Source organism: Grampus griseus, assembly GCF_964374135.1.
Source record: "Grampus griseus genome assembly, chromosome: 19".
Lineage (NCBI taxonomy): Eukaryota > Metazoa > Chordata > Mammalia > Artiodactyla > Delphinidae > Grampus > Grampus griseus.
Genome location: NC_139013.1, coordinates 39,758,227 through 39,771,296, shown reverse-complemented (window position 1 = coordinate 39,771,296; position 13,070 = coordinate 39,758,227). Strand labels below are relative to the sequence as shown.

The window sequence follows — 13,070 nt, the reverse complement described above, 5'->3', positions numbered from 1 at the left end:
AGACCCTCCCTCCCTGCCTCCCTGGGGCCTTTGCTGCAGAGGCTTGGGGACTGGAGATGCTGTGTGCTGCCTGCCCCTGGGAGCCCTGGTGGGGCTGAAAGATCACTTTCAGGGCTGGCAGGATCTGGGAAAGGTTTCAGGAAGTGGATGGGAGGCAGGGCTGCCCAGCTGCCACCTCTCAAGGTCTGGCTGGAGCTGGCTGCCAAGCCCACACTTGGTCCCTCAGAGAGCAGAGAGTGTTGGACAGGCTAGGGGTCCTCATGCCCTCCTGCTAATCAGGGGCAAGAGTGGTAATCAGAGGTGCTAGCTGGGGCCTGGGCTCTGCTGGTGAGGGGTCCTGGCCCAGAAGACCTGGGTTGGGGGTTGGCAGGCAGTGGAGGGACAGGTGGCAACTATGGGGCCTCCTTGAGTCTGGCATGGCCCTGGGAGGAACAGTCATGCCAGGTGGGTGTTGGGCTACAACCTGCCCAGGCGCCTTCAAAGAGCTCAGCTGGATCCTGCTGGAGCAGGGCAATGGTCTTTGACACAGGCAGTCTCAAGGTGGACAGGGGTGCCCTGTGGAGGAGGGAGGGCAGGGCTCTCACTTGCCAGGTTGGGGTGTGCCCTCCCAAACCAGCCTCTCTGGCTGGCCTGAGGAAGCAGCCCTGTTTCCTGGACTTCAAGGGCTTCTCTCGCGGGCACCCTGTGGACTTGCCTGGAGCACTTGCTTGTGCCAGAGATCACAGGCAGGTCGCCCTAACCGGAGAATAGCACCGGTAGAGCAGAGAGTCAAGGTCTAAGGCTGAGGCTGTGCTAGGGCTGAGGGTGTGGGGCCTCACAGGCTGGGGAGAGGAGGCCAGGCTCTGGGGCCACGGGGGCTGCTGGGTAAGGGTGACAGCGACACGTTGGAGTTGGAAAACAACGCTCTGGTGATGGTATGGAGAGTGGACTTGGGAGCTGGGAGCCAAGATGTGGGGCAGGAGACCAGCAAAAGGGCACCGTGGCGGTGAGGACGGCTTAGCGGCCCCGGGAAGTGAAGTGGGGGGATAGTCACCAGAACATTGGGACAGGCAACACTGGGAAGCAGAGGAGATCTGGGAGGGTCCTGGGTGGGGTTGAGGGGCCCTGAGGAGCTGGCTCAAGGCCCTCAGGGGAGGCTGCAGGCCACGGGAAACTGAGCTGATTGGCTTCCTCTGAGGAGGGCTTTAGGTTGTACTGCAGAGAGAACTTTCTGACAGCAGCAGCATCTTCTTGGACATGAGAACTCAGCCTCTGAGGAAGTCTTTTGCTGTGAGAGATCCCAGACTGGCCAGACATTCCTGATGCCGGGCCATGGATGGGAGGATTTGGGGTAGACAGCTGGGCTTGTGGGTAGACCAGAGCAGTCCCCCACGTCTGTGCTAACTAGAACACTGCTCACACCTCAGCCCAGGCACGTCTGGGGCTCTCAGGGGCTGTCACCGAGGCTTTCAGGCTTCAGAGCACAGAGCAGAATTAGCCCCTGCCTTCCCAGAGCCCCTGGCGTCCTCGTCTGCCCTCGGGGGCTGGGCCAGGGCTGGGTGGCCGAGTCTCCCACAAAGCTCTCAACAAGTTCCAGGCCTCTTCTCCTATGTTCTGATCCCACCCCCAGTCACACCTCCTTCACATCCCTCGGAGAGAGCAGGAAGCTGGAGGGGAGGGGGCTGGTTTCTAATGGACCTGTCCCAGCCCTGAGGACTGTGTAAAGGGCTTGGGGCTGCCAGCCACTGGGCCTGGCTGCCAGGTTTCTTGAACAGAGTCAGAGCTGGTTCAGAAGCCCTGTGTGGTCTGAGCCAAAGGATCGGCTAACCTGCCTGCCTCCAAGTTGCCTTCTTGGCTAGTGGGCTGTCCCCTCACCCTGGATCACAGGGAGAAGTGGGTCTTGGCCAGGGGAAGTGGTCTGGAATGGCCCTCTGATGTCGTCACTGGGGGCTTTTAAAAATGAGTTTCCTGGTAAGGAAAACTCAGGCCTTGGGCAGGATTCTCGGTAGAATCTCCCGGGTTTGCTCTGATTCGACAAACACTAGCAGAAACCACCCGGTCGTCTGTGTTCCAGCAGCCAAGTCCCCAGATGCAGCGTCAGCAGAATGCAGTAGCCAAGACACAGGGATGTTTGCTTTAAGGCCCATGCTAAGCCCCAGGGGTGGGGGGCATGCAAAGGAAAATCCACCCATCAGCTTTGCTCCTCTTATTCACATGTACTACCTTCTGAAGGAATGGCTGGCACCACAAGTGATGCCAGAGGGGTTATCTGTGAACCATGACAGTCTAGGGCCCCCGTCAGGTGGGCAGTGAGTGTCCAGGTTGCCTCCAAGGCTGTGGAGGGGCCTGCTGTGGCCCCTCTTACCTCTCTGCCACCTGCCAGCTCTTCTGGAACTAAAGTCTGCCTGGGCAGCTGGGTCCATATCTGAAAGGCCCATCTTGGGCCAAGGGCCATGGGAGAATGGTCAAAAATGTAAGGGGTGGGGGAGGAGAGGAGACCAGAGTTGGGGATGGAGAGAATGCACCAGGTCTGATCTATATCCCCATCCTCTCTATGCTTGACTGTGGGACTCGACACATTTCACGTTTCCTCTGATTTCCCTTTTTTGAGTCTGTGAAATGGGCATGGCTGGCGGGTCCAGCACATAGGTTGCTCCTGGCATGGCGTTAAGTATTCAGCAGGGCCCATCTGTTTCCAGTTAGAGTTGGTCTTGGTTCCCGCCTTGTGTTGGGGTGCTGCTTCCCACCTCATCAGTGCCAGGTGTTGAATGGAGTTGGTAGGGGCTGGAGAGGAGAGAGAGGGTGCTTGGTGGTGGGGGACTTGGGGAGCAAGCCTGCCCAGGGAGGGCAGCCCCGTGGAGCAAGTGAGGCTGGGGCACAGAGGTTTCACGCGGCTGGAGAGATTGGGCAGCTGTAGTGGAGGTGTAGCACGGCACTTGGGGAAGCCTTCCGGCAGCAAGTGCAAGGATGCCAGGCGAGGGGGTGTCGGGAGGCCTGGCCCCTGGTTGCTTTGGAGGATAGGAATCAGGATGCCGGGCTGGGGTCCAGGGCCCAAACTCACTGTCCCAGAGAATAGTGGGACCACTGGCATGAGGGGCCCTGCCAAGAGGACTGGGTTTTACCCTGCTTTTTGCCCTGTGCATCTGGTCTGGCTTCCAAGCCCTGGCTGTGGCCTGTCACTGCCTGAGAATGGCTCTTTGCTGCTGCAGTGGCTGGATGGATAAATGGACAGGTTTGAGCTGGCAGCTGCTGCGCCAGACCGTCAGACAGAGAACACCACATCCCAGCCCGGGCTTCCAGCTGCTGTCCGCACTGTGGCTTCCCCTAGTGGGGATTGGAGCGCCTACTTTGTCCAGGCCATAACTCCCTGCCCACTAGTTTTTTCAAGTATCACAATGTTTACTGATAGATGAAAGATGTAAAAGCAGGGCATATGACATATGACTTGATAAATTAAGTAGAGTTAATTTCAGTATGAAAATAAGAGGTACCAATTCATATTCTCACCATTTGTTTCATACCCACAAAAACCACTTTGAGGGCATTAACGATCTCTCAAAATTTACCAGTTTTGTGCAAGTAAACCATGTTTCTTTTTTTTAAAACATAAATTTATTTTTTATTTTTGGCTGCATTGGGTCTTTGTTGCTGCGCGTGGGCTTTCTCTAGTTGCGGTGCACGGGCTTCTCATTGCGGTGGCTTCTCCTGTTGCGGAGCACGGGCTCTAGGCGTGTGGGCTTCAGTAGTTGTGGCTCATGGGCTTAGTTGCTCCCCAGCATGTGGGATCTTCCCTGACCAGGGCTTGAACCCATGTCCCCTGCATTGGCAGGCGGATTCTTAACCACTGCGCCACCAGGGAAGCCCCCCATGTTTCTTTAAAAAACACAAAACAAAATACTTGTGCACTTATCCAGAGTCAGGGATATTAAAAGCTAGCTTGTAAAACCTATCACTAGAGGTGGGAATACAGGCTTATGCTCATACAGCGAAATCCCTCAATTAGAGTTAAGAATTTTTCTGTAACAACCAAATGGTTAATCAAATACTGCAACAACTTGAGCATTACTGAGCAAAACACCTTCTTACCCCATGCCTTATTCCAGGTGTAGGTGGGCCTTGGCCACACTGGTGAGGAGGGGGAAGAATGGACCCAGGGCAGGGCTCACAGCAGACGACTGGGGGTGAGGATGGAGGGGTGTGCACACCTCCTGGGAAAAATGGCAGCGGGGTCCACGGGGCAGAGCAGGGGGCTGGTGGCTTCTCCCTGCCCCACCTTGCCCTCAGTTCTGTCCCCCTTTTGGGTGGCCACCGGAAAAAAGGTGTGAATGGTAGAGCGATGGCAAAGGCAGCGGATGATGAAGGCCTCCTGCAGACCTCACGAGATTCAAGTCCACTCTGAGTGCCCAGGAGCCACAGAGGACAGGAGTGCTGACTGCCACCCGGGTGCAGGTAGAAAGTGGCCACTCCGATGGCATGCACCCCTCCATTCCTCCCTCCCTCCACGCCTCCCTCCCATATACTCTTCCATCTCTTCTTTGGCACACCTGACTCTCGGCTGGGAGCATTCTCCTCCTGATGGGGTACAGGAGGAGGGGCACCACAGGGGTCCCCTAAGTCTGTGGAGCGATGATGTGCCCCACTCGCCCTTCTTCTCTAAGCAGCCCGGTATAGCATGGCCCTCCAGGTCCACAGACACACGGGGAGGCCTTAAGCCGGGGCAAGGGGGGTGGCGCTTGTGGAAATGTTCACAGGTGTCACCCTTCCTGTCATCCTCTGGGCAACCTTCCAGGGCACAGAAAGCATGCATTCCTCAGTCAGCAGAAGCCAGCCTCCACTGTTGGGCCTTAATCCACACTCGCATGCATATGCACACATGGGTCCCTCCTCAGCCACTGTCCTTGGTACTGCCATCACTACCACAGTGTCCCCCATTTCAAAGCCCAGTAGCAAACCCTCCTGCTGTCTTCACCAGCCCTCTGTCCAGTCTTCCATTTATTCTACGGTTACTTACTGAACATGAAAATGCACCAGAACATACTGTGTTCTAGGCTCTAGCATACTGCAGTGACCCAGAGTCCCTGCTATCATGGTTTATGTGCCCCGTGCCAGGTGGGATGTGATGTGTTACAAAGAAAAATGGCACAAATGAAGGGACAGAGTGGGGAGGCTATAGGAGAAGCCTCTGAAGATGGGCATTTGAGGAGAGCTCATCACTTTCCAAGCAAGGGGACAGGGAAAGGGCCTGAGGTGAGGATGCGCAGATGAGTGATGGGGTCTGCCTGGTGTTTTAAGATTGCTCTGGCTGCTGGGTGGAGAAGAGACTGGGGGATGGGATGCACGGGCAACAGCTGTGAGACAGGTTGTTGCCACGATTCCCCTGGGACTCACCTGTCCTGCCTCCCCAGGGCCCTTCTGCTCTGTCCTCTCCTCCCTTTTCCCTCACTCCTGCTCTGAAGAGCTCAGGAGAGCCCGTGGGCTTGGCTTGCCTGCCTCCAGCTGCTCCTCAGGCAAGGCCAGTCTTTCTCCCCAGCCTCATCTCCCCCTCACACCGCTCATTTGCCCTTTAGGCCACTCCTCACTCATGCCATCCTGCTAGCTGCTTCCTTTGCATTTTCCTGTCCCTGCGTTTTGCCTGGCCCAGCCTGGAGTGTCCTTTCGGTCCTATCTTGGTGCCCTCTCCACTTTACCCTTGGCCTGGGGCAAGTCCTTCATTTCATATGCATTGTTTCTGCCTGGGGGTACGTTGGCTTGCTCCTTTAACCCTGAGGCTCTGGAGGGTAGGGCCCATGTCTTATTCTGCTTTAAGTTAGGGCCATCCTGGAGCCCACCATGCAGGAGAGCCTCAAAGGCTGTGGGTTGTGAATGGCACCTTGGGTTGGGGTTTCCCAGGTTTTCTTGTCGTTTGGGGGAACAATGGTTTTACTTGTACTTGGACTCTGGGGCCCAGTGTCCTGGCTTTGGCCTGATTGCCCTGGAGTAGGCTCTGAGCCAACAGGGAGGTGGAGGCAGGGACAGGAGGTCAGGGTAGCAGCAGGGCACAACTGCAGGCGAGGGTCTGGGACCCAGAATCGGGGTGGGGACAGGGACTTGGGGTCCTGGGGAGGCTCAGCACGGCCGGCTCTCACCCCCCACCCTTGGGTTTCAGACCTGAAGCTGCACCTGCAGAGCACCGACTACGGCAACTTCCTGGCCAATGAGGCATCACCGCTGACAGTGTCCGTCATCGATGACCGGCTCAAGGAGAAGATGGTGGTGGAGTTCCGCCATATGAGGAACCATGCCTATGAGCCGCTCGCCAGCTTCCTGGACTTCATTACGTGAGTGTTCTCTATAGTGCCTTTTTCCCCCACTGGATGGGACAGCTCCTCTGCCAGCAGGGTCCTCCCGGGTTGGGTGGCTGGGCTGCTTATTCAACAATGCTGGGCCCAGGCCACCACCTATAAAATGGGGTCACCAGCCACTTCAGTGCTGTCTGGGAACTTGGTGGGCAGGCCCGAGTGTCCCACGCTGTAGTGCTGGATGAAGCTGCTTTCCCTGTGTCCCTGGTGTCAACAGGCATCAGGAATGACAGGAGCCCTTTCCCTCGTTCACCCTATAACACTCACCCTGAACACTCACCAGGCCCCCACTGCCCATGATGGCGTTGGGGGATAGGTAGAGCTTTGAAGAGTCAGGTTTTGGGATGGACCATTCAGGCCCTATGACCTTGTGTGGGCTGAGGCTCCTCTGTCGTCTCTGACCATGGCCCTGGGTCTCAGGGAGAAGTGGGGCAAGGCGGAGAGGGTGCTGAACACCTGGCCGCCTTTCCCAGTTCTGGCCCAGGCCCCCATGCTAACAACCCTTGGCTGCCCAGCGTTCTTACTGTCTAATCCTTGGGTGCAACCCTGCCTCCACTAAGCTCCTGGAGAAGAGGAAAGGACCCTGAGACCTACAGGCTGGGGAGGGCACTTGGACGAGACAGCCTCTGCTCACCAGGTGTGCCTGTGGAAACAGGGAGGTAGAGAGGCCCCTTCTGCCAGGATGGCCCAGGAGCCACGAGCCAGGGCCTGGTGGACAAAGAGTTGGCCCCGGCCCAGGTGGCTGCCCAGTGCAGGTGGTGGACAGAGACATCGGTGGCTGGCTTACATGAGCGTGCTCTGCACTGCTGGAGTGTGAGTGTGTGTTGTGGGGAAGCCTTTCCAGGCGCTCTTCTGGGTACTGTCTAGCTTTAACCCTTCCCTGCTGGTGGGACCCCCAGATCCGTGGGACCTGCCATACCTCCTACCCTTATACTTGCAGAGACAGGGCTGGATGCCTGCTGCTTGGCCTGCTTCCCACCCCCAGCCAGGAGCAGCCATTTACTCGCTCAAGTAGGGGCTGCAACCAGAAGGGCTCTATCCTTGGGTTGAGGCCACAGGCTGGGACACTTGAAGGGCTCAGGCTGGGAAGCAGGCTGTCTCCTGGCCACAGGCCTCCTTCCGGGGGACCTCCCTGCTGTCCTGGCTGGATCCATATCACACTGCCCTGGCCTCCATCAGGGTACAGCCGACATTGTCCTTCTGGGCAGGAGGCCAGAGATGGCATGCGTCTCGTGCTGCCACATTGGGGGTCATACTGCAGTGCCCATCTGTCAGTCAACCCCTAGCCTGGGCCTGGGTGTCCTTTACCCCAAGGCCAGAGCTGAAGGACATACCAGGAAGCAGTGCCTTTATTGCCAGAGCCCAGCCTTCACCTTGTTTGCACAGGGCTCCTTCAGCTTCCTGGTGAATGTTCTGGCCGTGCTAGCTAGGCTGGCCAGAGGAGGCTGACCCCATGCCAGTGGTCAGATGTCATCCATCCTGCTGCCTGCTTGGCCATCTGCCTGTGCTGCCAGCCCCTGGCCTGTCTTGGTGCCCTCAGAGGCTTGGTCTTAGCCTGCCAGGCCATGAAACTGGAGAGGGCTCTGAGCGTGACTGAGGCTGCATGGCCGCCAGCTGTTTGCTGGAGGTTGGCTGCAAGCACCAAGCATGCTTAAAGCAGCCAAGCACTATCCTGTGGCAGGCTGTCACTTCCCCGCCCCTTCCATTCATGGGTGAGTGTGGCTCACAGTCTTCCCATCCCCTCAGTCCTGCTCTGTCTCAGGAATAGCTCGGCAGCCACGTGTCAGCCTGTCTGAGCCTGTGGCTGCTTGTTCATGACCTCGTCATCTCCAGTGACCTGCTCCTCTGCTCTCCACTTGAGCCACCCCCACGATGGCTGCCCAAGAACATGTCACCACCTGGAACTGCTCCGGCCCTGAAATCGCTGAGTCAGGCACCCCGTCTCTACCCACAGCCTTCAGGCCTTCCCGCCCACTCTCAGCCCCTTGTGGGACATGGGTTCCGGACTCAGCAGGGCTCTGGATCTTGCTTCCTCCCCTGCCACCCCTTCTGTCTTCATTTTCCTCCCTCCCCAGCTGAGGTTCCCTGGTCCATCATTCAAGCACTCTTCTGCCAACATCCGCAGCGCTCTTGGCCGCCCATCTCATGGTCCCACCCGGCTGGCAGCTCCCCAGCCCTGGAGGAAGCCCAGCAGCCTCCAGCCTCGAGGCGCCCTCCCCCACCTCCGCTGCCGGGAGCAGAGCCGGGGAAGCCAGTGTTGGGTGGATTTTCCCTGCTGCCAGACATGCACACTTACTAGTTCAGCTGGCCTGGACTGTCCCTGCCCAGCTGGCCACTCGCTCTCCCTACTCAGCACCCTGCAGCTCCCCACCGAGGGTGGGAAGACCACCTCCCCATCTTAAACACCATTCATCTCCTGCCCCCAGCCTTCTCTCTGGGTAGATGGCCCACCTCTTCCTCCACAGAGACAGTAGAAGCCAGTCCACCTCCCAGCACTGTGCCTGTGCCCCTCTGCATTCCAATGGCAGAGGTACCCTCCTCTTCTCTTGGGTCCTTCTGCTGATGTCCTGAGTCCCCTCACCCCACTCCCTGAACCCTGAGGGCCACTCATCTGCACTTCTGTCTGTGCAGCCCCTTCCCTTCCAGATTCTTCCCAACAGCATCTAAACAAGTTCAAATCTCTCACACCATTAAAAACCCATCTTGTGCGGCCTGAACTTTTACATTCACTCTGTGTTCTCTCACCTCCTGCATCCTGAGCCTCCAGTCTGCTTCCAGCCATCCCATCACCCCACCAAAGGCCCCGGCTAAGGTCACCGCTGACCTTCATGTGGCCAGGGTCTCCAGACCTAACAGGAGCCACACCCGTCTTACCTCCTCCCAGCAGTCTCCTTTCTCCCATGGTGTCTCTTCTTATTTACCTCCTTCCTCCCCGGCTGCTCCTCCTCTTCCTCCTCCACTCCATCTCCGTAACCTCCTCCACCCTGGCTCATCCCAGGAGTAAGGAGTGTTGCAAAAAGGGCTGAAGGCTTCCACAGGGGCCTGTCCAGGGGACCTCCCCAGGCCAGGGACTCACCACTGTCTTCCCTGAGGAGGTGGCTGTTTGGCTGAGGGGAAGGGCATTTGAAAGAAGAATTGGGGGAAGGCAGGGGGAACCATACATGTCCCGAGCAGGTGGAGCACGGGGCCCCTGGCTCTGTGACCCTCTGGGAAGGAAGCAGATACCCTAGAGATGTCCAGAGGAATGTTACCGGAAAGGAGAGTGCCATCCCCAGGTGATGGACTCGTCAGCTAGATACCCAATCCTGGATGTGGGGGCTTGAGGGAGCAATGCTAGTGCTACCCGCAGACAGAGCTGGCCCAGGATGGCTGGAACTGGTTTCTCCAGGAGGCAGTGAGTTCCTTGTCATTGCAGGTGTGCAAGCAGAAGCTGGGCAAGGTGTCCTCTGCCCTCCTGTGTGAGAGACAGTGTCCAGTGCTTTTGTAGATCCCAGCCAGCCTTGAGCCAACACACATGACCAGTATTCAGCTCTGGGCCAGGTGCAGTGCCAGGAGGGAGGGAGACTTATGGATGCAATAGGATGGGTGCCAGTGGTGGTGCAGATAGCTTCTGGGGAGGCCTGTGGGAAGCTGCCACAAATGGAACCAGGGGCTTCAGCATTGAGAGGACTCGAGGGTCAGATGGGGTTTGAGAGGCCACTCAGAGTGGGTGGCCAGAGTGGAGGCAGCTGCCTCATGTGTGGTAGACAGGCCCTGAGTGAGAGAGGTCCCTCTGAAGTAGACTGTCGTCAGTCATGTGGTTTTGAGATGATTCAGCTCAATTTCATGGTGATAACATGGTGATAACATCACTGTACCAAGGGCTCCTTCCAGACTCAGCCATTCACTTGCTATCTGACATGGGGTGGAGCCTCTGTTGGGTTCTCTGAGCTTCAGAGGAGACTTTGATCTGGGCCATCCCATATGGTGTCCTATGAGAGAGTAGGCCCCAGAAGGGAAGCTGGGAGAGAATGGCTTGTGGAGAAGTGAGTTTGGTCTCTGGGGATTCCCAGGTGGGCCCCAAAGGCCTTGTCCTTAGATGAGTGAGCCTCCCTGGAGGGGCCGTCTCCAGTGTGTAGCACCTGCCTGAAGCCCAGGCACCCATTGGCAGAGCCCAGGCACGGTGACCTGCACCATCTGGGGGAGGTGAGGTCTCATATTCTACTGTGCCACCAGCCTGGAGTGGGCAGCTGGAAAGAAGCTTTGTCCTGGGACAATGGCCTCAAGTGCCCAGTGGGCCTGTCAGCACACCTGCCACTCTCCCCAGGTCACATTTTCCAAACCTTGGGCTCTGCTGGGTCACAGCGGGTATCAGGTGTCCTCAGGCCTCCCTATTCTGGCCCCCCAGCCCTCACTGTCCACAACCACCGTTTCTGAGATGATAGCAGGGTCTCTGTAGGCTGTGGTTTCTGGGTCCTGGGCTCGACCCGGCTCCGGCCCTGAGGGAGAGCCAGCACTGACACTGTTCTCCTGAGCCTGAGGGAGAGCATGCAGGTGCCCTTTGATGCTGAGAAGTCTCAGGTCTCAGGATGGGCCAGGGAGGACCCAACTGGACCTCAGGAGAGGTGCAGGATTTTAATAAGGAGAAGGTCAGGGCATCACTGGCTCTGCTGGGGGCTGTACTTCAGTCATCCTAATTGCAGAGGGGAAACTGAGGCTTGACAGGTAATGTGCTGAAGCCACAGCTTGGTATCTGTTCACTTTCCACCTGGGCAGTGCTCTGTAGGACTCAGATGTGATTGAGCACAGGTACGGTTACTAGTTGCTTCTGCTGGGAGCTGTAGTTGGGCCGACTGGGCTGGTAGTCATCATGGCCTATCCAGCGCCAAGCCTGGCCCCCCCCGGGGCCAAATGATGAGACCATGGGAGCAAACCATCATGCTCCAGCAGGTGGCGCCAAAGGGCACAGCAGAGGGATAGGGCTTGGCTAGGGGCTGGGAAGACTTCTTGGAGGAAGTGGCTTTCTAAACCCCATCCCAAGACTTCTTTTGGCCCAGGCTGACTCTTGAAGGCACAGGGTGAGGGAGGGCCTCAGGGCAGAGGAATACAGACTGCCCTACACCCACCCCAAGAGGGCCTCTTTGGCCTGGCGGGCAGACGCCTGTCCACTCCCCAACTGTCTTCCTCTGGAGGGAGATGCTGACCAGCTGGAACCTCACACTCTCCTATTAAGGCCAAATGAAGGGAGGACTGGTGGAGTGGCTTTCTGGGGGCAGGGAGGCAGCAGCTCAAGCCAGACGAGGAGGAGGATTTCCCTGCCTGCTGAAGGGCTTCACCTTGGAGGAAAAGCAGACAGCTGGGCCGGCATCATCTCTGCCATGCCCTGCCTCCTTTCATCCCAGGAAAGGAGATTCTGGCTCTCATTGGGCAGGGGAGAGAAATCAGGGGCTACTGCCATAGTAACCTTGGAGTTGACCTGGGGGAGGGAGCCACTCGGCCTGGCACAGGGTCATCCAAAGCTGGTCTAGCCTGGATTAGAAGGGGGCCTTGGAAGGGGCTGGGGAGCTTTACTTGGCTTAGCATTTCCCTTGGTGCCCAGCCAGGACTTCTAGCAGGAGAGTCTGGGGGCAGCCAGGGGGTGCTATCACCAGCCCTCACATTTGCTGTCAGGGCTGAAAAGTGAATCATAGCCATCCTGTTCCACATCACTGGAGGGACAGCAGCAAAGCCAGACAGTGGAGTCTTCCCACAGGGCTCAGCTCCGAGCCGGGTCAGGACCCTGACGATTGCCAAGGCACCTTCCTTGGGCCCTGACACCAGCCCCATCCCCAACATAAATGAATACCCTGTGGTGCGAGGAGCGGAGAGGTTTAGAGAAAGGAAACTGACTTGTGAAGATTCCTCTGAGAAGACAAGGCTAGATGGGGAGTGTAGAGTCAAGGCATGGGGACCTGGACGTGGGTGGAGGTGCATGGACACTGACCAAGAGACATAGTGCTTCTCTGCTTTATGATGTGACAGGGCCTGGGGCCTGCAACCTCTGTGTCTCATATCCTCTGACAGTGGGGCTGGTGATGCTGGTGGTTGTGGGATCAGTTGGATAGAACAGCTCGAAGAGGTACAGCGTTCTCCCCGTCCCTGCCCAAAGTCTGGTGAGAGCGTGAACGAGCATCTTCGGGTTCGGGGGTGGGGACTTTGTGGCTGTCTCAGGGAACACGATGGCTAGAGCGGGGCTGGATGGGACACAGGTGGAGTGTTGCGGGGGTCCTGCGGTGCGTGAGATTCTGGAGGCATCAGGGGCACGAGGGATGTGCTGTCCAGGGTAGGGACAATGCAGGCTGGGGCTGGAGACCAAGGCACAAGCTCTGGCGGGATCTCTCTCAGGTCCCTCGACTCTGCCAGCTCTGTCAGGTTGGGGCAAAAGGCTGGCCGTTTGAGCCCCTCGACTCGCGGCTGTGAATGGGCCCTGCCTGAAGCCCTCAGTTTGAGAAGGCAGGCCTGTCTCTTCTCAGCACACATCCTGTGGCTGACCCAGCCGGATTGGGGGCAGAGAGAGGGCAGCTGCCTGGCCCCAAGCCCGGGAGAGCAGAGGTCATAGCAGGGCACTGGGCTGGGTGGGAGTTGGGGGAGTGTGTAGCAGGCAGGGGGGTGGGGGTCAGGCGGGGACAGGAGCTGTGGTTTCTTCCTCCTGCCGCCTTCCTGGCAGGCCCTGTGGGAGTTCCCCCCGTAGCCAGCCCTCTGAGCTGAGGTCTAGGCCACCACCTCCTTACTTTT

At 57.9% G+C, this 13,070-nt stretch overlaps 1 protein-coding gene across 1 annotated transcript in view; it reads left to right on the top strand.

The window, feature by feature from the left end:
* Positions 1-13,070, top strand: part of ATP6V0D1 (ATPase H+ transporting V0 subunit d1) — a 38,080-nt gene that overhangs the window by 17,430 nt on the left and 7,580 nt on the right. Inside the window, exon 2 of the mRNA XM_082677577.1 lies at positions 6,125-6,296. Within this exon, the coding sequence (XP_082533703.1) occupies positions 6,125-6,296 (172 nt within the window). The remainder of the gene's footprint in view (positions 1-6,124; positions 6,297-13,070) is intronic.